The following is a 26402-nucleotide window of genomic DNA, read 5'->3' as shown; positions in this document are numbered from 1 at the left end:
TCACGTAATGCTTCACGTCTCGATTGAGCTTAGGCCAGTAGTAGTGTTGGCGAATCCGGGCCAAGGTACGTGTGAATCCTAAGTGGCCTGAGGAAGGCTCATCGTGACAGGCGGACAAGACATCGGCTCGTAACGCTGGCGGGACGACGAGCAGGTACTCAGTTGCGTAAGGATCGAAGTTTTTTTTATAGAGGATATTTCTGCGAACGCAGAACGATGATGGCGAGCGGGCGAATGCTGGTGGTGGATGCGGCGTTTGGCCTTCAAGAAATTCGATGAATTGTCGAAGCGCTTAATCGTTCTTCTGCTGTTCAGCCAAGTCGGATGCACTAACGGCGCAGAAAAAACGGCTGTCGAGATCCTGATCACCTGACGCTGTCTTAAGAGGAGCTCGGGAAAGGCAGTCTGCGTCAGTATGCCTCCGGCCAGACTTGTACACGACTGTCAAATCGAACTCCTGAAGGCGTAAGCTCCACCTGGCCAGACGTCCGGAAGGGTCTTTAAGGTTGGCCAACCAGCAGAGCGCATGATGATCGGTAACAACTCTGAACGGGAGACCATACAGGTATGGTCTGAATTTAGCTATTGCCCAGACAACAGCTAGGCACTCCTTTTCAGTGGTTGTGTAATTCGCTTCCGCAGATGATAAAATCCGGCTCGCATAAGCAATAGGGCGTTCGACGCCGCCTTGCCACTGGACGAGGACTGCACCAAGGCCGATGTTACTGGCGTCTGTGTGCAGTTCAGTGTCGGCATATTCGTCATAGTGTCCGAGTAAGGGCTCAGACTGGAGACGCTGCTGGAGCTCGGAGAAAGCGCGTGTTTGCTCAGGGCCCCACACGAAGGGAACATCTTCTTTTGTCAGACGAGTGAGGGGTCCGGCAATGTTTGTGAAATTTTGCACAAAGCATCTGTAGTATGCGCAGAGGCCTAAAAATCGACGCACATCACGTTTGTTGGCAGGTGGTGGAAAATCTGCGACAGCCAATGTTTTGTCTGGGTCCGGCCGAATACCATCAGGGCTAACAAGGTGGCCGAGGAACTTTAATTTGTTGTAATCAAAATGACATTTTTCTGGTTTCAGTGATAGGCCTGCTGTGCGAATTACAGCAAACACAGATCTAAGTCGCTGCAAATGCTGCTCAAACGTTTGCGAGAAGACAACGACGTCGTCTAAGTAAACAAGGCATGCTTCCCACTTGAGGCCGGAGAGCACTGTATACATCATCCTCTGGAATGTCGCAGGGGCAGAACACAGACTGAAGGGCAGCACCTTGAATTCGTACAGACCATCAGGTGTTATGAATGCTGTTTTCTCTCGATCGCGTTCATCAACTTCGATCTGCCAGTGGCCACTGCGTAAATCCATAGAGGAGAAGTATCGGGCGCGTCGGAGGCGGTCTAGTGAGTCGTCGATGCGCGGAAGCAGATAAACGTCTTTCTTTGTGACTTTGTTGAGTTTGCGGTAATCGACGCAAAATCAGAAAGTGCCGTCCTTCTTCTTTACTAGTACGACGGGGGACGACCATGGACTGCTCGAGGGTTGGATTACGCCATCTTCGAGCATCTGCCTCACTTGAGAACGTATTGCCTCTTGTTCCTTTTGTGATACTCGGTAGGCGTGCTGACGTATGGGTCGCTCAGCATGGTCAGTAACAATACGGTGCTTTACGGTTAGCGTTTGTTTGATCTTAGATGTAGACGCGAAACAGTCGCTAAACGTGCAGAGGATACAGCGGATTTGCTCTTTTTGCGCACATGACAGCTTGGGATTGACATCGACTGTATCGGCTACCGCGGTGTCACTTTCAATGGCTGCAGAAATTGGGGCTATTGTCGGACACGCTTCATCGTCAATGGCTTCGAAATGAGCGATAGTTGTTCGCTTGGCCAATTGTTGGTATGCTCCACTAAAATTGGTGACCAACAACTCAATCGTCCCACGTTTAAATTGAATTATGCTACGGGCAACGCAGATTTCCTGAGACAAGAGCACCAAAAGGTTGGCTTCAGCGATACCACTACTGTCATGGTCTATGTCACCCTGTTCAGTAACGAACATACTCGAGCGTGGCAGAAGTGTGACGGTGTCGTCGACAATGCGAAGCGCAGTCTTCTGCGGATCCGTATCTCTAGGCTTCAGGCCATAGTTGTTAGCAAACGTTACGAGGCAGTCTCGAAGATTTATAACAGCGCCGTGCTCGCGAAGGAAATCCATGCCAAGGATAACTTTCCGGGAGCATTCGGAAAGCCCAAAGAAAGAAGCAACGAACGTCGACTCACAGATTTACAGCCTTGCGGTGCATCTCCCGATTGGTGTCAAGAGATGACCACCTGCTGTCCGAAGGTTTGGTCCATGCCCCCAAGGAGTCGGGACTTTCCTGAGTTCAGCCACAAGTTCAGCTCTGATAACTGAGCAGTCGGCGCCGGTGTCAACCAGAGCAGTCACTGGATGGTTGTCGACAAGGACGGCGATGTCAGCAGAAACGGGTTCGTCCGCGATGTGAGGTGTCGGCTGAAAGGAATCGTCGAAGGTCGGCGGTTGGGTCGGAGGAGGCTGTTTTGACGATAGCTTAACAGCGGTCCCACCCCCGGAGGCCGCTGATTCTAGTTTCCCCGGCGTGGACTTGGGGACCTAGCGGATCGTCCCGCATCAACATCGGCGAAAGTAGAGTATTGATTCACGGACATAGAGCGTCGAGGAGACGGAGAGCATGATTGGCGTCGCTGAAGATTCGGAGACGGTAGACTTGCTAAGTATTCTGCGATGGCGCGGGGTCGTTCCCCATCTCTGGGCTGACGAGCGTCTGGCCGAAATCCAGGTAGGCCCATCTGTCTGTACGAGCACTCCCGGTACAAGTGACCTGGCTCACCACAGTGGTAGCATAGTGGCCGATTGTCGGAAGCACGCCATACGATAGATTTCCGCAAACTAGGTCGCGGATTCTTACAGTGTGGCGGGCCCGAGAAGTACTGCGGCATCTGCAGACAAGTCGGTCGTTGGTTTTCATAGTGTGGCAGGCCCGAAAAGTGCTGCGGCGTCTGCAGGCTAGTCGGTCGGGGGAAATAGCTGGCTGCCGGTGCAGAAGTGCGTACAGCTTCCGCGTACGTTAGCAGAGGAGCTTCGGTTGGAGGTGGCACTAATGGTCGTACCAGCTGCCGCACCTCTTCACAGACGACGTCTGTCAGAGCAGCCACTTCAGGCTGTGAAGACACTGCATGAAGCTTTTGTAGTTCGTCGCGTACAATTCTACGGACTAGCTCAGCAAGGTCTCTCACGCTCGTGGCATCGGGTGTTACTAAGGGTGCTGACAGACATGCAAGGTTGTCGGACCGCTCATACTGCGAGGACCGCTGTCTCAGCATTCGCTCCATTGTCGTCGCTTCACGGAGGAATTCTGCCACGGTAACTGGTGGGTTTCGTACAAGTCCTGCAAACAGCTGCTCCTTGACACCCCGCATTAGAATGCGTACCTTTTTGCCTTCCGTCATTGCAGAATCCGCTCGACGGAACAGACAAGACATCTCCTCAACGAACATGGCCACGCTTTCATTGGGTCTTTGATTGCGAGAATTGAGGAGACGTTCGGCTTGTTCTTTCCGGTCGGCACTACCATACGTGTTCCGCAGCCGAGTGCAAAACACCGGCCAGGTTGTCAGGGTGGCCTCGTGGTTCTCGAACCAAATACGCGCTGAATCCTGATTGATTGATATGTGGGGTTTAACGTCCCAAAACTACTATATGATTATGAGAGACGCGACGGGCCGAATCCTCCAGGTAGAAATAAACATACCGCAGTTTCCGGTGCTCGTCCCACTCGTTGGCGACGGCGACTCGATCGTATTGGTCCAGCCAGTCTTCAACGTCTTCGTAGGGCTCCCCATAGAAGGGCTTTGGCGTTCGAGAGGCTGGTAGCCATGGAGCTGGCGGAGTCGTGGTCTGTTCTGTCTGGCTTGCAGTTGTCGCATAAGCCATGATTCTGGAGCGTTCCGGAAGAGGACTGAATTGGGGTGGTAGGCCTAGTTGCCGCCGACTGCGTCGAAGGTTGGCTGTTTCTACCAAGGCGTCGATGTTGGGGCCGAGAACGTTCTCGTGGTAATAGTGCATAGACTATTACCCAGCACCTCCACCAGTTGTCACGTTACAACGTAACCGTAACCTGTAGATAATGGCACACAAGGACCTCAAACTGATTCGAACAATGGCAATACGACTTTATCGTTTTTCTCTGCACACGCATCTTCGTCTTCTTCTGAACTGCGGCACATACAAGCCTGCCAGCATCTATGGAAATAATACTTTCAGAACTTGTACTAGTGGCAATATTCAATACTGAAAAAGTCACTAAATGATGTAATAAATTCTTGGCCGATCTCCCTCAATAGGTATGAGCCATATCTGAGGCATCACCATCATCATCATCTACCAGGAAGCTGTCTTTGGGCCGAACTTATGCACTCGAGCTCTGAGCCAAGTGACAATGAGAAAGAAGAGAGCTATCAGCTAATACGCAGAAACGTCTCGTCAAGTGGGATAAACGTGACTTGAACTAAAGCTTGCCAGTTGGTGACTTGTGTGAGCGGGATTCCCCCAAAAGAACCCCATTAAATTTAGTAGAAGCATTTTAAAGGTTTTTTAATAAAAAAGTAATCAACTTACTGCTTGTGAACACCACCCATACACAACAGAATAGGTCACTGAACGTGAATGCTGGCGAGATGAAATATTTTCTCGGAATTTCGCTTCTCTGTGGATATGTACCGGTTTCAAGGCATCGAAGGTCATGGCAAAACTCGCGTGATATTCGAAATGACCAACAGCATTGAAATATTTCAATTTGGCGCACCATCATTTGAGTGAGAAAAAAAAGTGATACTCATCACTTCTAACATATCTTCTTGATGCAAGCATGAACAGTGTATTCCAATTATACAGGAGAGAAACTCACAAAACAGAGCTTCTCCCGTTTCGCAGGACAGTATCGATAGGGTACATGAAGGGCTATGGCTCCAAGTCATTGTGTAACAGAAGCCGTCAATCTCTTCTGAAAGAGGAAAATTGATTTGATCGCACTGACCACGTGGTGGTCCATCGAGAGAAGCAAACATGATGCACTGATTGCAATGGCAAGACCACTACACGTGGAAAATGTGTTATCGGAGTGCATGTCAAATGCTTCACCTTGTATCATTCATTTAAGTAGTGCATCCGCCCAGTGTCCTACATGTAAGCTAGCTCCAAAACCTTCACTTGGAAAAGTGTAATTTTTTCTAAATAAAAGCCTTATTCTCTTTTCTGATGTTGTAGAATCAATCATTTTGTAGAAATAAATTACTTTTATTAATTTCCTTAAGTTTGGGCATATATGGGTTAAAAATGAACATTTTGTAGCTGGGTAGCGCTGTGTGGTGTCCATACGTGCCTTCTTGCAGAGATGGAAGTGCTGCTTCGATGGCTCCAAACTGGTCCAAAAGACAGATGCTGCTCCAAAGTGCAATATTTGCTAGGAACTGCTGCGGACCTGTTCCAAAATGATGTTGGGGGAACTAAAAACATTGAAGTTCAAGCATGTGACCATCTGTCTAGCCTAAATGAAAACAAAAACAAGCCGTATACTGTCATCTAGTACACATCTTCCATAGTAGCTATATACTAGAATGTAAACATCGCTACACGTACTCTGATTTTCTATATATATTTGATATAGTTGTATATTTGTACCTTGCAAGCGGACGATTCGGGTGAAAGGGGTGTGAGACTTCTTAGTCACACTAGCCGCTCTGTGACAACTTTGACATGTGACTGGTTACATTTAGCGCTTTCATCAAGTTTGACCTTGTTCATGTGACAAGAACAAAAATTTTAAATGTTAGTTGGTTTAGCTTATTTTACACTGGAAGATTTCAATTCTGGCTACTTTGGCAAAATAGAAAAACATCACTTAATGTTCAAAGACAGTCTATCTGTCTAAATATGATTCTTACAATTTGAATTGATTACTATATGTACAATAGGTAAATAAATAATATTATCATGTGTAAGAGTCCTAAGTGATGCATTAAACTTAGGAGTGGTTTGGAATACTTTGATATCTGCTTCAGGCTAACATGTTTTTCTGCTCCAAAACTCAAAATGTTGCTTCTACCACTGCTTCCTGTGTGTCGGTTTGCGCTACATCAAGTATTTTCAAGTGTACACTTAATAGCACTCACGGTTGGGGGAGTTGGTGTTGGTTCATAGTTATAAACGGTGCAAAAACACACAGAAAAAGAAAACCACCGGTGCCCGCATCTGCGTGATTTCCTTTTTCTGTGTTCCATGTGTTTTTGTGCCGTTTATAACTGTGTATCATTAATGCATGCTCAAAAAGCCTACACCAGCATTCTGTTGAGTTGCGCCAGGTCATATGCGAAAGGAGCGAGCGGTTGGCCTTACTCTGTGCGCGTATAGTATAACATTCCTTCTGGTTGTTTCTCCCTTGTAGCGAAACTTGTTCATAAGCGGTGATTTGCCTAATTTTGTTTGTGCAGTCATTGGGGATACTGAGGTCTTCGGATGCCACTAAACTGCAGGCGAAGCAGGTACACTTTGGGCCTGTCGTCCAGAACGGAAGCCCTCGCTATAGCCTCTACAACGAGACTGACGAGTCCGAAAGCGAAGTCGTCAGTAGCTGGGGCTTCAAGCAGGGGTGAGTCTGTGTGATACTTCAGGCGAGGTATCGTCCCGATTTGGGCAGAGGAGAGTTGCCCTTGACCCTGTAGATGGTCGTAAAATGAAGAATGCGTGGCGGTGCAAGGCTCATCACAGCGAAAATCTAGCTCTGGTATTGCTAATTAATCGTTTTGATTTACTCGACTAAATTCAGTCAAACTGGGCTTTGCTCATCTGGACATATCAACATAGATGGATTATCGAGTAGCAGTATTGGTAACTTGACTAAGTTCAATTGGACCGGGATATAGATAGCTTGACAAATCAGCATCGATTATTGAGTATTGATTACGTATTGAACTGTATTGATTGCTTACCAAAAGTATGTCTTTTTTAATTTAACCACGATAGTAGTAGTAGTAGTAGTATGGGATGGTATTGAAGTGTTGACACAAACTCTAATGAGAGTTTTTGCAGCTCCAAATCTTGCTTTTATACAAAAATAGTGAACCGGCTTATTTGCATAAAGTCATTCTAGGGCAGTTTGTAATAATTTCTTAATTTTGACCAATCATGCTAGCTTTTGTGCGCTGCTAGTAGATACGTGAAACTTCCAATTTTCGGAGCCCTCCACTAAGGCGTCTCTCATAAGCGTATGGTGGTTTTGGGATGCTAAGCCCTACATATCAATCGTGAATCATCATCAAATGATTATTTAAATGGCTTTGTTGTTTTGCTGCCGTTTCTTGAGCTCGTAGGTCGGAGTAGCAGCCTTATATGTGCTCTCATCCATGGCGGCGGTGAGACTGTGTAGAGTGTGCACCTTCATCAGCGACCCCTTTGTGGCATTGCAAGTCTACACTCCAGTAGACAATGCTTCTGGCGTTGTAGCCATCACTTGCTGTGTTTTCAACTTTGGTAGCTCGTTACCATTATCGCCTGGCTGCTTTTATGGTGTTGTGGCCTTCTATTTGGTTCTGGCTAACATAGTTTTATTGTTCTTGTTAACCTTTTGTTCTGTTGACAGCATTTTAACAGTGTTGAGGCCACTTGTTTTGTTTTTTCTGGTTAACAGCCTTTCATTATCCTTTTTGTTCACTGATGTTTTCATTTATTCACATGCACCTTTGCTCCATCTGCTGTAGACGGTGGTATGGAGTTGGAAATTGTGGGCTCTTTCGATGCTTCACCCCTAATAACTTAAGTACTATGTGCTGCAACTTACCCAAAATCAGAAAAAATGCTTCTGAAACATCTGGCCCAGACCCACTCCTTGCGAGAAAGCTGCCTCAGAAAGCACTCAATTGCGAAAAGAATCGCTGGGTCGGCCATGGTACGCACTTTGTCACGGTATGGCGGGGTTGTGTTAAGCGCAAGATTTGGGATTACACGAAGACCTACAAAAGATTCAGGTTAGTGCTACATTAACTGCTACATTAACTGTAGAATCAGCGCTGCATTGGAACAAAATTAGCACTACAATAAGACCTACGTTTAGTTCCCCTCACTTGCAAACGCTGCGGCGAACCTTGTAAATGCAGTCAAGAAGTTTGACAGAAGTTTGTCTGCTTAGGTATCATGGTCAGTATGAAGATACGGTCGCCGACCAAGTCAAAGAGAGAAAACGGACGTTTCAGAACTGTGGTCTGTTTTCACCTTTCCTTGGTCAGTGACTGTATCATGATCCAAACCATAGAAAAGTCTGTTAGCTCTACCAGTTCTGTAGGGTACAGTCTAAACCCATGTCTCGTCGTCGTGTGCAGAGTTCCAAACGGCCTGCACGGCGCAGCTGACTCCCTCAACCTTGCACAGGGGCAGTGGTCGGCCAGCGACTCCACCACTACCATCACCACCACAATAACCTCTGTGACAGACATGCCACGTAGTAGAGGCACACCTCTCTACTCTGACACCGAAGACAGCGACAACGACAGTGAGTTTTCTCCATTTACTTAGTTTCTTCCTTTTATTCCGTCTTCTATGCTTCAGTTTATTAGGTTACTTGGTCACTGCTAGAAAATTCACATTCTGCCATCATGGTATAGTGGTTACGTTTAGGGATGTGTTACTATTTGAAATTTCTAGTAGTGTGCTCTATTGTAATTCGATTAGCACTGAAGTTTTGCTATTCTAAGTGTTTGAGCTTCCCAAGATCAAATACAATTAATGTCAAAGCAACGGTGGCCCCTTCAGTATTTTAAAATGCTGCACCTCATTACTTTGCTATTACCCACCGTCACTGTCTAGTTACTAAGGCACTCGGCTGCTGACCCGCAGGTCGCGGGATCGAATCTCATCTGTGGTGGCTGCATTTTCGATGGTGGCGAAAATGCTATAGGCTTGTGTGCTCATATTTGGGTGCACGTTATAGAACCCCAGGTGGTCCAAATTTCTGGAGCCCTCCACCACTGCGTCTCTCATAATCATATGGTGGTTTTAAGATATTAAACCCCTAGGCCCCGCCGCGGTGGTCTAGTGGCTAAGGTACTCGGCTGCTGACCCGCAGGGCGCGTGTTCGAATCCCGGATGCGGCGGCTGCATTTCCGATGGAGGCGGAAATGTTGTAGGCCCGTGTACTCAGATTTGGGTGCACGTTAAAGAACCCCAGGTGGTCTAAATTTCCGGAGCCCTCCACTACGGCATCTCTCATAATCATATAGTGGTTTTGGGACGTTAAACCCCACATATCAATCAATCAAGATATTAAACCCCACATATCAATCAATCAGTCATTACTTTTGTATTGCGGGAAAGGTGCCTTAGCTCCGCAATGGTCGAATTTTCTATTGACAGATAGTCGTTTGATTAAAAGTTGTCTCTGCAGATTTTCAGAATGCTTCACCCCATTAAACTCTCATGTTATAGCAAAGCTCTCTTTCAAGCTTCGCTACGATAGAAAAAAAAATGTTGGTTCCAAACATAGAGTTGATTGATCTGGCAGAGGTGGGGGCTCAATCGATGATGTTTTGGAACTGCAATTTAGGCAGGAAGATGAAAAAGTCGGGCGCTGAAGGCATTAAGAATCCTAAATTTTCAGGTGTTATTGTCGTCTACGAGGCAGATTTGGAAGTCCGAAATTGAAGAGAGCACCCTTGTCCACCACATCAGTTGCGTTTTCACACATGTTGAAAAAGGCTGAGAAAATAGCATTTTTGCTTTTCACATGTGAAGTGTTGTCGGCAGCACTTTCATTACACCAAATCATGTACGTAAATACAAGCACTGCATTGCCTCATTCTTTATAACACAATAATGAAACACCACCCCGCCAGTGCTTCATCAACCTAGTGAAAATAAACACTTTCAAATTGCTATGTCATAAAAATCAAATTGCTATGTCATGAAAATATGCAGTGGCGGTCCAACTGCGCCAATTCGACCATCTCGCTACAATCCGAATCTCTGTGTCTTTCTGGGCATGTTTGTGTTTAGCGGGCACCAACTGCACCCACGTTCACTAGTCTACTTGTTTATGTTACATCGGCCCGTTTATGGCCTATTAGCCCCGAGAAAGAACACTGGCGTCGCTGCAGTCCCCGAAAGGTGACGTCACGCCATAGACTCGCCTGCTCCGCTGCCGATGCATGCCAACGATCGCTTCTTTCCGAGCCCGCCGTGTATCTGCTTTTCAGCGATAGGGTGATTTCTTCTCAATTTCGTAGTGTAAATTACTAAAGGTACAAAGTAAATACATTTATTGCTATCAAAATTTAACTAAACTGCAGAAAGTATGGATCCACTTCGAAAATGAAGGTGTAGGACAGCGAGACATTAGTTATTTTCACCATGCACGTACTCGGCGAAATCAATACTAAGAAAATATTCGTGCCACTTGGCACAGACTATGAGATTAAACATTGGTGTCGAAGTTTTACAAATGAAATTAAGAAGTTTTCAGTTTACTTAGCATTGTGATTTACCATGAAATTTATGTCTGCCTCTGCAAATAATGTAGGTCATTTGACAGAATTCAACTTTGGGATGCAGGAGACTTTAGATGGAGTTGTCTTCCATACACAATCACTTATAATAGTGAGAGAAAAAGGTAATGCTGCAAACCACACAATGGCTTCCGGAATTCTGCGAAGTCGGTATCGTTATGAAGGAAACGAAGCTTCATAATTTTATTATGTATTCTGCAATTAAAAAAAGTTGGTATAATCGGATCTTATGTACAGATTTTTTCTCAACTGCTGTCAGGATTACGTAGCCGCATACCCTGATTTTCGCGAACAGCTGACTCGATCTACCATCACGTCATAAATGGTTATGTTCACTTCAAGTAAGAATAGTGCTGATAGCAATCATTTGCAAAACAAACTCCAGAGGTCGAAATGAACTGTTTAAATGGCGGACGCCGCTTCGTGGCCTTCATGATAAGGATACGCCCTTTGCCTGAAGCAACGATTGGTCTCGCACGTGATGTTCATATGCAGATTGATGCTGTTCTGGTGTAATCAACCGTCGAAAAATTTATTCATCAGGTGGGCATCCTAACTGGTACTTTCAAGGGTGACAGCACAGTTGCTGGGATGTTGCACGTAGACATTATCTAGAATCAGTGGCAGTTTCTGCAACTAACCTCAACTTGTTCTTCTAGTGAAACGGAGCACTGAAATTGTTCCCCAAATCACGAAGCTAATAATGGGATGAACTATGAGCAGCTACACACAATAAAATCGAACGCAACCGCTGCGACGGTAGTCTTGGGCGGGCGCATTCAAAATATCTAGCAACACTCGATACTAACTTAAGCATGCGCCCATAGGAGAAAAAAAAATGCTGCCACCAGTTATCTTGCTGCGTCTGGTACAGACAACACTTGTGGAGGCCAAACATTCACTTCTTTTCAAAGGAATCACCTGTGAACAACGCGACCTGAAATGCAAGTGCGCTGTCGTACAAGTTTCAGAAGTGCGACATGATTGCGAGGCACGCTGCAGAGTAATCGTGGTCACCTCGCATTTTTTAACCTGCTGCACATGCATTGTCTTGCTGTTCACCTCTGTCAGAGTTCAGCTACCATGGCCGAGAATCGAACTTATCTTCGAAGTAAGCAGCACGACACCATAAAAAATCTTATCAAAGCTTGTACGCTGGAGCGCAAGCACCGTTCGCGGTTCTACACAAAAAAATGTTTAGTTTTTTATTGTTTTACCAGGAAAAATATCAATGCTGCTTCTGTCATTTTTTAAAGCGTGGAAAAGCAAAAAGTGAACGCTGGCAGTGCAACGGCGTTCGAAGCAAGCGCGCGTTTTGTATACGCGCACCGCAGCCACACTTGAGGAGTCCGTTCCGTGACGTCATGCAAGCCTCCCACCAGGCGACGTCACTCCCAACTTCTCGGTGCTAATAACTATTCTTAGTCCCAAGAAATACAGCTAGAGCCTCTCCACAATGCTGTCGAGGCCCTCACTAAATTCCTGCGATGCGTTCTTCATTGTTATATTCAGCCTAATTGAAGTCTCTGCACCGCCGTGTGTCTCCTGAATGTTCGCAATGCTGTTCTCTTATTCGTTAGGGAACTCGCGATAACATGTAAAAACATTATCTTTTTCATTCGTGAGTCACTGTGTGCTCCGTAATGTAGCCACTGTGTTAGCAGGAACTGTGTGCTGTAAACAGCGTCAGCGTGCAAGTGAACATTCGGCAGTGCAAAAGTTTGATAGCTCGAAAAAAACTGAGCACTTCTCTTTATCATGTTGCACAGCGTTCTTCGGTGTGCTTATAGTAAAGCTAATACCATATGCTCTTGTACAGTGTGTGGCATGATGTGGTGCAACTGCTGCTTGTCCACTTCCAAGAGCTCGACGCAAGCCTTGATTACAAAACAGACTTAACGCCGTGGCAAGTCAGTGCTCGTAGAAACTGAGCTATGCAGTCAGCCACATGTAAAGAACTAGTGCTCTCATGCATCCTAAATACCGTTAGATTATCCAGCTTGTGCTATCGCCTATAGGTAAAAAAAGGTCAGCTTCCCTGCTTGCAAATCTTCCCAGCGGATTTTTTTATGCGCTTGAAAGCCTGCTCAGTGCGGCCAGTTTTTTCTCCAATTGCAAATTAATGAACATCGAGTGGCATCACCGCAGGAATTAATTGCTCCTAACTACGCCGTGTGGTGGCTTCCGTAAGTGCAAACTGCAATGCAACGCTAAATTATGGAAACAGACAGGATGTAATGGTGTTAGTCCTCGGCATTTGCTAAAGCTTGAAACGTCATTGGGGGACCCAGTCAAGGAACCTTGTCAAAAGTGGATCCAGGGATTCGGTATAGTAGAGAAGTTCATCCACTCTTCAAAGAAAAAAGATTGCCGACGGCACTCTTTCTTCCCTCCTAACCGATCAGTTGTCCGCAGTCATCTGGCTTGTTTGCCAAACTCCGTGCTTATTCCCCAACCAAGAAAGTAGCCCAGGAACTCATACCTACGAATTGTACTTCGATTGCATATATTGAGGTGAGAAATTTGTGAACATGGGGTATCGCTGATGCCAAGATTTTATCAAGCGGACTTGACCTTAAGGCTATCTTGAAGAGCCTACCCTCCACCCCACCTCTTTTTATTCTTGTTTTGATTACTGACACCGCCCCTTCCGTGCCAGTTTACTTTGTACCAGTATTATGTTTTTAGGACACTTTCTAATAAAGCTGTGTGAATAGCAAAATTTCGTGTGCGAAGCGAATTCGAATATTGAAGTGTGAGTGCGAATCGAATTGAACATTTTTCTAATAATGTGAAGCGAAATTGCGAGGAAAAAGAAAAGATGGAGCGGATTCCTAAGCATATTCTTTTGAGATATAGCAACATGAAAGTGTTCTTTTTGGCGAGGTTGATGAAGCACTGGCAGGGTGGTATTTTATACTTGTGTTATCAAGAATCGGGCAATTCAGAGGCCAAGTTGTATTAGTACATGATTTGGCGCAACCAAAGTGTTGCTGATGACACTTTGCATGTTAAAGGCAAGGATGCTGTTTTCTCATCATCTCCTCTTTAAGGGGGCAAACTGGTCTTAGATGTTTTATGTTTATTTCTTCAGTGATCTTGATCAAACTGCACAGAATTATGCAGTTTTTTCTGGTGATTCCAAATATTTAATTAGTTTTTCTGTAACTCACCTTGTTTCTGAGATAACTTAAATTCACCCCCTATTGTTCAAGGCCATCGTAGAAAAAAAATTGCTTAATTAAAAGTGATATTTAGTATATGCCAACATAGACTAACGACTATAGAGTGAAGGTATGGAATAGTTTTTTTGTTTTTAGGCCTTTATTGGTTATTTTATAGCAAAATGAACTATCTGTTTTCAAAAGCAGTTGGAATTATGTTACAGTTTTGATTAGAAATTAATTAAAAAGGCTTATGCTCTAAATTCCGCTGCCATACTTGCATTCCACACACAAAGAAGTTTGCACTGCAAAGAGAATTTTGTTGTACCTGCCCTAGGTGCAGAGATATTGAGGCCTCAAAATTGAAAAGTCATAAATTTACTTTTTTGAGAAAAATCGAAAGAACTGAAAACACAGTTTCTTCAAAAAGCAACAATCATGGTGCGCATGTTTTGCAATCCTCATAAAGACACTCATAAATTGGTAGCAGAGCTTTAGACACAGGTGCTGGCAAATTATAAAGAAGCCTCAAAGTCGTTTCCCATTTTTTTGCAGGTTCTGCATGTTAACAGCACCAAGAATCTGGGCAGTTAGAATGACATTACAAAAAAATTACTACTTTCTGGTGTGTGAAAATTTGTAGGGAGATGGAAAAATACTTGCAGAAACCAAACATGTCAATTTTAAAAAATGAATTTTTTTGTCACTTTTTGGTCCCAAAGACCAGTCTGTCCCCTTAAACTTTTCGAAGCCCAACTGATGTGGCATACAAGGCTAAACAGTCGAACCCGCTTATAACGAACCTGAGCCTGACGCGGAATTCGTTCCCTGTATCCCAAAGTTTGTAGTAAATGAAACACAGCTTTTAAAAAAGTTGCAAGTGAAAACACAGACTTTTTTTTGCTTAAAAAGTCCGTGATGCACGTGTTTCGAAAGGCAGAAGCAATAAGGGCGGTCTTGAGTTCATTTAAAACGGCAAAGTGCTCGTTCGCTGAGGCCCGTGGCATAAGCTGCATGAGGCACTGGCTCCAAAGTGTCGTCATTCTCGCATTTCGATTCTTCCAAATCGCTCTCACCACGTACTTCATTCACAATCCCCTAATCCGTGCACGGTTCCGCAGTGTCGGGATCATCATCGGCCGTAATTCAATCATCGCAACAGATATCCCACCCTCTCTCCCATATCGGAGTCGGCGACGCGCTGCGACAAATCGTCGCCGCAGTGGTCCTGTTCTAAAGCTTCAGGCTCGGCATCGGGCCCGACGTCGACGAAGTCAGCCTCGCGAAAACAGTTTTGTGCGCATGTAGCCATCACCGCCGCCCACGAAATATTCATCATCTCCACAGCTGAATACCGATACCGCCAAAGCGGCAAGTTGGCTGCCAGGGGGTCAACAGCTATGAGCAAGCGCTCCGCAACACGGCACCTAATGCGCTGACTACACTCAAGCCAAGCGATCACACTTTCGACGTTTTGTTGAGCAGCACGAAAAAGCGTGCTAGTCCTCCCTTCGGCCATCATGACCACACATGCACACCAAGAGCGAGCAACATGCGCACACGCGACACGCATGCCGGAACGCGTGGAATAGCTCTGGGCCCGTTTCTAGTCTGAAAGAAAACCAATTCGCGCCAGCGTGGCTGACGTTGCGGAGCGGTGGAGTCGGGCGAAGGGGTTGTGATCAAGAGAGGAGAGCAGATTTGCGAGAGAAGGGCAAGGAGTTGTGATAGAGAGGGGAGGGTGCGGCGGGAGGGCGACTGAAAACCAAAACACAAAGGGGGGGGGGGGAGGCACTGCGCCGTGCTCCCTACCGGGCTTCAGAAATTACGAGCTTTTTTTTTTTTTCTCTTCTAATCACTGCCACCCCCACCACACACAGGAAGGAGTCACGTTGAGTAGCTTGCTTGAAAGGTCCGTGAAACGTACAACTCGCACGTAGAATAACTTGAGAAAGAATTTGTGAACTTGAAACCCACGCCGGCGGGTTTGCGTGGCCTCACCAGCTTTGATATTTCGCGATTCGTTCCGTGTAATTCAACAGCCCTTTTCGCGCTTCCGCATCCATGCGGAGGGCATGCTCAGCCAAGTGCGAAATGAGCGAAAACAAGTCCTAAACACGAAACGAATCGGCAAATTATCAGTGTCAGTGGGGTAGCGTACGCGCGTGCTCTAGACGGAGACGATCGGATACAGTCGGTGGCCGACGATGTTGGCAAATGGTCTGGTCACTCCACGCCGGCAACGCCAACAACAGTACCAGCTATCAAAAACACAGATCGCCGACCGGTCTTCAAAAGATCAGTGGCAGTGTGAAAACACGGGCCTTGTCTGGTGATGGGGGGTGCTTAAAGTAGCGAGGAGACAAAGTGCGGAGGGGTGCGTGACAAAAAGCAGTTGGGAAGAGCGGCAACTAGAGGGGTGCGGAGGCAGGGTCAGCGTTTAACAATAAGAATGTATGGGCACCTCGCTGATGCCTAATCCGTGGTCGAAAGTGGTTTCCCGGGAAGTCGGCAGAGCACCGACCCCGTTCGCTGTAACCGATCGGTGGCGCTCACAGACGTTCGTTGTAAGTGCGATTTTGTGCCATTGAACCAATGTATATTTTCACGGTCACGCAAATATTGTTCATTTTAAGTGGGGCCGTTATATGTGGGCTCGACTGTACTTCCTTCGAGTTAGGAAGGAGTTTCAAATCTACCCGGTAGACTTTAACGTACAGGAAAACTAGAAATTTCAAATGCTAAAAATCTTCAACGTCCGATTTTTCAAACTTCCTGCCTAAATTCCAAGTCCAAAATAGCATCAACTGAGCCCCCTCCTCTGACACATCTATCCTCTCGATGTTGAAATCGCTGCCGAGAGCATGCCTCCTATGAAGGGGTTTAACTGTATTCATATTAGGTTAGGGCTCTCGCCACACATGATTGACCAGATAAAGTAACAAAGCCATGCGTCATGGGTTCGCTGACTGCTGCGGATACCTACAGGCAGGACAACGCAGCTAGAAAACAAAAAGGCGTTGCTGTAGCCATCAATGCTTTGCGGGAAACATCAACTTCCTGGTCAGCAAACGTGGCTATGTCATGTTAGCAACTAAAGCTGGAAGCGTATGTCGCGTTTCCCGAGCGCGGACAGACTCGACATGCTGTGAAAATTGGCGTTGGTGGGGACCACGTTGGTTGCCATAGCAATGGGACATCAAACGTTTTCCTCTTTTGAAGTTGCATTGTCCCGGCCATAGATATCTGGTGGCGTCGCTGGGCAAACAAGCACGTGCCGTTGTTACCTTAGCTGGTCAAACGAGCCTTGCATTCGAGCCAAAAAGTTGTGCCCTAAACCTAATCCCATCTCGAAAAAAAAGGAGGAGGTGGCATTGAGGTGTTGTATGACTTTCTAGTTCGTGCAGACTGCTGCTTAATCCACCTTCGCGGCAGTACGCCGGTTACCTGCTAAAAAGCGTGTTATGATTTTGATGGGCTGTTAGCACTAATCACGGGACACAGCACATTTTGTTCAATTACTCAAGCATCTATACGGCACATGATTGCATGATTGCGGCACATGATTTCAGGATCGATGATGCCTGAAAAAGTTACTGAAAATCATTTGTAGCAGTGTATGACATTTCTGGCACCATTAAAGAACTGTGCGCCTGTTTTTTTTTTTTTTTGTTTTTTTTTCTCGCTACCCTTACGAATTTCTTGAGCTTCAAGGTCACCAGCTTGGGAGATCCACATTTGAATTCACAGAGTCAGACTTGCCAAATGCTAATGTGAACTTTATTATTAATTGCTCAGTGAGGTGGTTCAACGTACCAATTTTATTGATAGCACTGTTCTTATTCACACAGCACGATTTAGGGCATGTTCAATGGTATGTACATTTTTCTTCTAAATGTAACACTTCTTTTTCACACTGCTTCAAGTTTGCTCCGAATTCTATTTTGGCTGTTTCACCTGTGTATGCACCAACCCGACAGTTTTTATGTGCATGTGTTTACCGTAACATTGTTTGTTTAGATGTTAAATATGCAAAACTATCCTTGTGTGAGTATTCGAATGCTTCGAACTTACAAACCAATTGTGGGGTATTCGAATTTGCTTGGATTTGAATTTAAATTATTGAAAATTTCTAAGTATTGGGATTGAAATAATAGGCGTATATTAGTCTGGGAGATGATTCAGACTCCTACCGAAAGTTTTGAAAAAACCCTACGAAGCGAGCTACTCGTCGAAATTTTCAAGCATTACCCGGATCTCAGAACACTTTACCTGCTACTAATCTGCCGTAATGGATCCGCACCAAGTTTCTATGGACTACCAAAAATTCACAAGCCTGACGTCCCCCTCCGACCGATTGTAGACTTCACTTCCTCCCCATTCCGAGCCCTTTCAAATTTTCTACACCGAATCTTCGCCCCACTAAACCGGAAGACACCAACTCATGTCCTGACTCCAGCCACTTCGTGCAGCGAGCTTCAGATGTGAGCATCGGGGATGACGAGAGCATGGTCTCATTTGACATCGTTTCATTGTTCACCAACGGGCCAGTTCTCTTAGCTCTCTCCGCTGCCCCTTCTGCGCTTGAGGAGGACGCTAGCCTGAGTGAAAAGGACTCCTTTGGCCGTTGACGAGCCCTGCCATCTACTGGAGTTCTGCCTGTCCAGCATGTACTTTTCCTACAAAGGGGCTATTTTCAAGCAGAACAGTGGAACCGCAATGGGAGCTTCCATCTCCGTCACGATAGCAAATTTGACCATGAAGTACATAGAAGAGAAAGCACTCAGCTCCTTCTCGTCACGACCCAAGCTTTTTCTGCATTATATGGACGATTGCTTTTGCGTCGTTAAGGCGTCTGAAGTTGAAAACTTCAGACAACACCTAAATTTCTTGCACCCAGCCATACATTTCACGACCGAGTGTGAAGGCGACCACCACCTGCCCTTTCTCGACATCCAGGTGGCAAGAAATCTCAACGGCCTGGAGTTCTCTGTTCATAGGAAGCCAACGCACACTGGCCGCTACCTTCAATTCGATTCTTTCCACCCCGCCTGCCAGAAGGCCTCGGTTATGACCACGCTACTCGAGAAAGCTAGCAACTTACGCTCTAATGACACAGAGCGAAAGAAAGAAGAGGCCCACGTAATTGTGGACCTAAAAAAAAACGAATACTCAAAAAACTTCATTCGAGCCGCCACCCGCCCCGCAGAGCAACAGAGGATACGAAAACTCTAATCGACCTTAATTGGCAGCCCCCCGAAATGTGTACCGGTTCCATACGTTCAGGGAACGAGCGAGATGTTGGCGCGGATCTTCAAGAAAAAAGCGGTTCGCATCGCGCACGTGCCCTCGTCTACACTGAGCCGCCTCCTCCCCCGCCCGAAAGACCGGCCAACAATAGACAGGGCCCCTGGCGTCGTTTACAGAATTCCGTGCACCGAGTGCCCCTCGTCGTATATCGGCGAGATGAAAAACCTACTGTGATGACTGAAGCAACACTCAAACGACGTGCGGAAATTCTACAAAGAGCGCAGCGCAATCGCCGAACATGCTGAGACGTTGGATCACCAGATAAATTTCGTGGTGAGAGAAATCTTTGAAAGCGTGCCGAACTGGAGGAGAAGGTTGTTACTCGAGTCGTGGCACATACAGAGGACAGCCCATAACATCAACCGCTCTTTCGGAACCCTTCCACTAGTGTACACACATGAACTGCGCTCCACAGCAAAATGAGAGAGATGGGGGTTCATTATCCATCCCGTGAGTGCTTTGAAGACGCCGCTGCTACGTAGCCTCCGCAGTCTTCCCTGAGGAAGGAACCAAGTCGGTTTTGAAACATCGGGTTTCTTGAAAACTTTTGGTTGGAGTCTAAATCATCTACCAGTTTCATACCCAACCAGACAGACTTCTGTCAAATGTTTACATTCAAGCATATTAGTCCGCATGTAACTGCCTGTAAAAGGGGATTGACTGCAGTGTAGGGGTAACTAAGCCGTGAAAGCATTTATCCAGGGAAAATTGGCTCCGCCGTGAAGCCCCTCTTCGAATTCAAAGGGGCCCTGCAACACTTATTCAGCATGCTCAGAAAACGCTGCCGATTGGTAGTAGAGGCTACCGAGAACCCGCGATACAAATGTATTATAGCGCAGCATGCGACCTGCTATTCCAAATAAATTCTCAGTCAGCTAAATAATTGCTCTCTTCTCTCAGCAAATGACATCACATGCTCAAAAATCACTAATTCACAGCCATCGTGTCAGCCATAGGCTGATTTGAGCATGGCGCGCTTGTTTGTTACTGGGGTCGCCCGCCGGCGGCCACAACTTGTCCACGCATATGTGCACAATCGCACTGAAAAGCCGTGTGTTAGAAGAAAAAGTAGAGAGAAAAAGTGTTCAAGGTCACGAGGCATGTGGGAAACATTTTCCTTCCCCATGCCGTCCCTCCCTGCTTAATTTCCAGCGCTTTCATCTGAATGAGTAGAGAGAATGCAATGTCAGCGTGCAACAAACCTTTGCAACTCCGCCCATACTGGATGGATTCTAAAAATTTTTGCGGTGGAGAATTTATGAGGCAATGAGCTTCTTTAGCGAATCCATTCCATGACTACTTGAAAAAGTGTTGCAGGTACTTTTTAGATGAACTTGATAACTTCAGACATATTCATTATTTTCTTAAGCCTAAAAGCTTGTTATGACAGCTTATATGCTCAAAGTATAATAAATTTTAAAATGTTAGTGCTTTACAGGTTACCACTCGCATCCTATTGACAGTGAAACCCTGCTACTACTCAAAGTAGTTTAGACTTCCCTGAACAAAAGAAAAAAAAATAACATTTGCATAGAGGCCCCATTTCAATTTAAAAAAAATATTGTGCTGGTTAGTAAAGTCGTGATAAATATGCCCATTTTTCTCGGTACTTCAATATACTGGTCGAATTCGCTTTGAACCTAAATTCACTATTTGCACAAGCCTATGCAAAACACAATGGCCAACAGGCCAATACGGCGGCACTAAAACCTATTATTGAAATATTCTATAGTTAGTGCAGCTGCAAGTTGATTGTCGTACAACCGTCATTTCGGATGCAGTTAGCACCACCACAAGGCAGCGATGGCCCCAGCATGCTCGTCCGCGTCCAGTTTACTTTGTAAACACGAGGGGCCACACCGACGGCACATCGCCTGCTCTGCCCACGGCCGATCAGCACGAGCAGCTGCAGCAACGGCGAGAGGCGTGGCTCGCAGTTGCGGGAAGAGACCGAAGCGTTGCCACGGCATCCACTGGACACTGGAGCCTAACGCGTGAGTACGCTCTCAGAGCCTAGTGTTAGCTGATATGGGGCCCTTTAATTAAGGGGCTTGAATGTGCTGTAGCTAGCGGAGTGGGCTCTTTTAAACTCAACTGCTAGAAAGCAACTACCGGTGCATGATTTTGGTGCGTGCTCTACTTGCTCCATCCCCGAGACACACTTCAGACTCTCTCCTCCGACAAGTGCATTCCATTTCCCTACTCGTTTCTTTCGAAAAACGTAACATTTGCTATGCAACGTTATCTTTTTTCTGAAAGCAGTTGGCGGAAATGTCCGTAAAGCTAAGCTTTGAAGGCATCGCACTCGAGTGCATTCGAGCATGTTCCTTTGCACTTTAGAGTGCACCAACTTAACACGCCCAATGTTTTGCTATGTTTCCTGCTTACACTCACCACCCAGTGCACATAACGAATAGGAAAGGGAAAAGAAGTAGGAACTAAGTTGGTTGCTGTGTTGCCATAATTTACACGTGTACAAATATCATCCTCATTTCTGGTAAAGGGACAACTTTTACTGTTAAATTTACATTCGGCACTCCTGTCCTGACCTGGGACACAGGTGCAGCTGTGTGACGTTGCTTCGTACAAAAAAAAAAAAACTGGCTCTAGGACATTCGATTAAAAAATGAATGAAACCAGACAGGAAAGCATGGAATCATTTTTTCTAATGGTAGTGCATTAACTATGACATCTGTCGAACCCCTTTAGATGAGGCACTTGTGTAGTACTTTAAGAGATGGCAGGGTGCACACATTGAAGTAGGGGTTGATAAGAAGATTCATGCGCAGTACCAACACCACCTAGACTTTTTTTTCAGGCCTCCGCAAGCCTACGTGATGTCATCAATGTGAGATCTGCCTGGAAGCTGGCTTCACCCGAATGACCGAAAAGCGTTCGGGTTTTGTCGTTTCGCGGCCCTGTTGCACTCGTAGCATTTTTTTTTTTCCTCAGAGATTTACACTTAAGTGCAGTCCACTTATAACGATACCACATATAACGATATATCGGTTATAACGATGGGTCGACTTAACAGTCTCATTTTATGCATTGGGGCTATGGGGAAAAAAACCATATATAACGATATGTTATCCACCGCATATCGGATACAACGATGAAAAGTTTGCCGTGGACGGCATGTTTCATTCAGAATAATCGTAACATTTAGATTGATAAGTTCCTCTGAAACGAACTATGCCGAGACAAGACGAAAAGTTAGCGTAGGCGAGTACGCAGTATCTGCCGCCACTGCAGCACAGCGCCGGCAGCGCGTCCCGGCCGTTCAAAAAGCCGAGGAGAGCATCGCGAGTTGGCGCGACGCGCTACAGATGGCACCAGCTGTGTCACGTTTTGCGCCTCGCCGCGCGTCGACCGTGGAGAGGCTGAGAGAATTAAAAAAAAAAAATGCGAAAAGCAAAGCGCCGCGCTCCGCAGCTCCCTGCCTTCTACAACGGCAAGCTACTCGTAGCTTGCCGAACGAAAGCGGGAAAGAGAGAAAGTAAAAAAAGTGAAAAGCAAAGCGGCGCGGCGGCATCGGGGCGGGGCCTCGTTGGCATTCCGGCTGTGTACCTCTGGCTGTGCTTTCTTCCTCCCACTGCTCCCACCCCGCCGTCGGTCAGTCTCTCTTCCTCAGCGAACCCGTGATGCGTTCTTCGGAGTAAGAAATAAAGTCTTGTTTTTGACATCCTACTATCTACAATATTTATTAATTGGTGAAAATAGCGAAATGAAGCCTGGAGCTACAAAAGGTACGTCCGGCGACGATTTTTTGGCGGCAGTCCAGATATAACGATCACCGGTTATAACGATCATATTTTTAGGTTTTCTCGATATCGTTATAAGTGGACTGCACTGTATAAGCAGGCCCGTGGCCAAAGGGGGAGGGGTTAGGAGCCCCCCTCCTCCCCTCCACGAAATTCGGATGGAGGGGGCTGTTTTACTGAGAATAAATAGTGAAAATAGGGGTTTGTCAAGGACTTCAACAGGTGCCCCACCACCCGAAAATTAATTTTTGGCTACGGGCCTGCCTAGGTGGTGGTGGTGAAAACATTTAATAACCATTAAATGGTTACAGAGAGGTAATTGGGTTGGGGCCTTATTGGCCTCCTACCCTCACAGCACTAGGTGGAACCCCTATTCCGGGGCTCCATTGGCAAGCAACGCCGCCCGCGCACGTTGAACCAGAGCCTCTTGGGCCTTCAGGTCTTGACAGCCGAGCAGGGCCGCCTCCCAGTCCTCTCTCGTGGGATTGGAGTTGGGGGGGATAGATGGATTAGACTGGCACGCCCAGACGATGTGAAAGGTGTCAGCCACCTCACCACAGAACTGGCACGTGCCATCAAAGGATGAATTGAAATGTTTTAGCACCGCCGGGCACAGTACAGTATTGGTAAACAGTTTGAAAAGGAGGCGCTCGTCAGCGCGATGCAGTCCCTTACAAGGGTCTGGATAGCGCCGGTGCTCCTCCTTGTAGTAATTGGTAATATCTTTGAATGAAAGGGCCGAATTGTCTGATTGCGAGTAGGCTTCCAAAGACAGGGAGATAGCCCGGGAAGAGAGTGCGCGGGCGGCCTGATCAGCCTGTTCGTTACCCCTGAGTCCTTGGTGACCGGGTGCCCAAACCAGATTTCGCGGAGTTGGATTAACGTATCGGCAGCTAGGTTCCAGTATGCGCTGAGCAAGCGGTGAAGCCCACCCTAGCTGATAGTTCCGACAGGCCCCTCGTGAGTCGGTGATGATATGTTTAGAAGAGGGATAGGTGAGAGCCAGAGCGATGGCAACCTCCTCCGCGTGTGTTGCGCTGTAGGCTTTGAAAGTGAGCCCGTTTACGGTGTTTGCGTTGTGTATGACTGCGGCGGTATACCACCCCCCATGGTGCGGGCCGGCAACGTCCACGTAGCACACGTGTTCCTCTTGACCAAAGTGTCGCTGCAACGCTTCCGCGCGCGCCTGGCGGCGACCACTGTGGTTTTCTTTGGACATGTTGCGGGGAAGGGGTCGGACCCGGAGGGCGCGTCTCCAAGGTTCTGGCACTCTCACCCTTTCCTCAATATAGTAATCGTGTTTGATGTGTATTCGGTCCAAGAGGCGGCGACCGGAATGGGTCTGTGCAAGGCGCGTGTATTGGTTAACGAGGTGGGCTTCTCGAAGTTCCCGGTAGGTATTCACCACGCCTAGGGCCAGAAGTCTCTGGTTGGACGTGGTGATAAGGAGGTCGAGAGCCCGCTTGATAACTTTACGGTGGATGACCTCGAGTTGATCATCCTCGTGTTTGCGTAGGTGCAAGTAGGGAGTCGAGTAGAGTATTCTACTCGTTACGAAAGCATGGGCAAGCCGCATTGCATCCCTGCTTCGTAATCCGCCCCGCTTGTTGGAGACCCGGCGGACCATACGGCCTACCTGGTCTCCCACCGTGCGAAGTTTGGCTATTGTGGTGTCGGCCTTGCGTTGGTGGTGTATGAAGAGGCCAAGGACGCGGATCTCCTTGGCCTCACGGATCGGTCCCGAGGGAAGACTGATATGGAGCTGAGTTGTGTCCTGAGGGGAGGGACGTGCGTGCACAAATTCTGACTTAGCCGGGGCACACTGGAGTCCGCAGTAGGTTGCGTAGTCGTCGACTACAGTCGCTGCTGCTTGCAGGCATGACTCCATGTGACCCAGGTTACCTTGCGTGGCCCAGATCGTGATATCATCCGCGTAAAGAGCGTGATGTATCCCTGGTAAAGAAGCCAATTTGGGGGGAAGATGAAGCATGGCTATATTAAATAGGAGGGGAGAGAGGACCGCGCCTTGAGGAGTTCCCCTCGAGCCGATGACGTAAGGCCCATGTTCCTCATCTTGTATGCGTATGTAGGCTCGACGGTCTGTAAGAAACTGTCTAACATAATTGAATGTTTTATAACCACAGTTGGTCTGACTGAGGTGGTCAAGGATTACCTCATGCTTCACGTTGTCGAATGCTCCTTTAAGATCCAAGGCCAGGACTACCTTGTCATTGTGGGGGCATTCAACAGGATCTAATATGTCATGGTGGAGCTGTAGAAGTATATCCTGGGCTGACTTCTGAGGGCGGAATCCAAACATGGTGTCCGCAAAAGTGTGCTGTGTTTCTAGAAACTCGGAGAGTCTGTCGCGCACCATCGTTTCCATCAGCTTGCCGACACAAGACGTGAGGGAGATGGGGCGAAGGTTCTCCACGTCAATAGGTTTACCTGCCTTCGGGATGAAGGTCACGAGAGCTGATTTCCATTCAAGAGAGAGAGGAGTTTCTCCGTCCCAAATGCCATTGATGTATTTGAGGAGCGTGGCGTAGGCTGCGTCGGGAAGATTGGCCAACAGTTTGACCGTAACCTGGTCACGCCCTGGTGCAGTGCCACGCTTCATCTTGCGTAAGGCCGCCTGGAGGTCGTGGAGCTGGAACGGGGTGTCCAACTGCGTGTTCTTTTTGCCTGCGTAGGAGTATGCGGCCGTCCGGGGGTCCTTGGTGGTGCACAGGTATCGGTCCCTGAGCGTGTTTGCCAGCTGTGTTGTCGTTCCTGTAAAGTTGTGCATGACCTTATGTAAGTGACGTTGAGTTTCCGTGCGTGTTTGTGTTGGATCGATGAGAGCGCGAAACAGGCGCCACGTGTTGCGACCAGACATCTGGCGTGCAGCCGTGTTGCACCTGTCCACCCAGTTAGTGTCGGCTAGCTGAGCAGCATATTCCGCAGCTTGCTCCGTGAGTTCTAGGATGCGTTTCTTGAGGCGTCTGTTATGTTTCTGTTTTTTCCATCGTTTGGTGAGGCTGCGGCGGGCCTGCCAAAGATGGAGGAGGTGGTTGTCCACGTCCGTTTGAGTTTCCGTGAGCTGTATCAGCTGTTCGTGTTGTTTCAGTGTAGACGTCAGTGATTTAGACCAGGTGTCGTATCCCGACTGGAGAGGGTCTACAATAGGTAGAGTGGTGCGGAAAGTTGTCCAGTCTGGGATACGAGCTTGTGTAAGTGGGCGTTTTAAGGGACGCATGTACACAGTTGTGTTTAATACACAATGATCACTACCGAGAGTGTCCTGTGTGTTCAGCCAGTCGGCATGGCGTATGTTGCGTGTAATTGTGAGGTCCGGGCAAGTATCTCGTTGAACAGAATTGCCTACACGTGTTGGGCTGGCGGGATCAGTGTGGAGGGTGAGTCCAAGTGTAGAAAGAAGTTCCGCAAGCTTCCTTCCACGCGTGTCCTCTCGTGGGTAACCCCATAACCTGCTTGGGGCATTGAAGTCGCCGACGATCAGGAGGGGGTCCCGTCCTGCCACCTGCATAGCTTGTGTGAAAGTTTCGCTGAACGTGACGTTCTTAAGCTTTGG

The 26402-nt window shown here is 47.1% G+C and overlaps 1 protein-coding gene across 2 annotated transcripts in view; it reads left to right on the top strand.

Moving 5' to 3' along the window:
• Positions 1 to 26402, top strand: part of LOC119179842 (uncharacterized) — a 193886-nt gene that overhangs the window by 24990 nt on the left and 142494 nt on the right. For both annotated transcript variants that reach the window (XM_075869874.1, XM_037430960.2), the window contains exons 3-5: positions 6532 to 6689; positions 8416 to 8585; positions 20849 to 21061. In XM_075869874.1, coding sequence (XP_075725989.1) covers positions 6532 to 6689; positions 8416 to 8585; positions 20849 to 21061 — 541 coding nt within the window. The remainder of the gene's footprint in view (positions 1 to 6531; positions 6690 to 8415; positions 8586 to 20848; positions 21062 to 26402) is intronic.

This window comes from Rhipicephalus microplus, chromosome 7, assembly GCF_043290135.1.
Source record: "Rhipicephalus microplus isolate Deutch F79 chromosome 7, USDA_Rmic, whole genome shotgun sequence".
NCBI classification, from domain to species: Eukaryota; Metazoa; Arthropoda; class Arachnida; order Ixodida; family Ixodidae; genus Rhipicephalus; species Rhipicephalus microplus.
The sequence above is the reverse complement of the archived record's forward strand: the minus strand, read 5'-3'. Positions and strand labels throughout refer to the sequence as shown.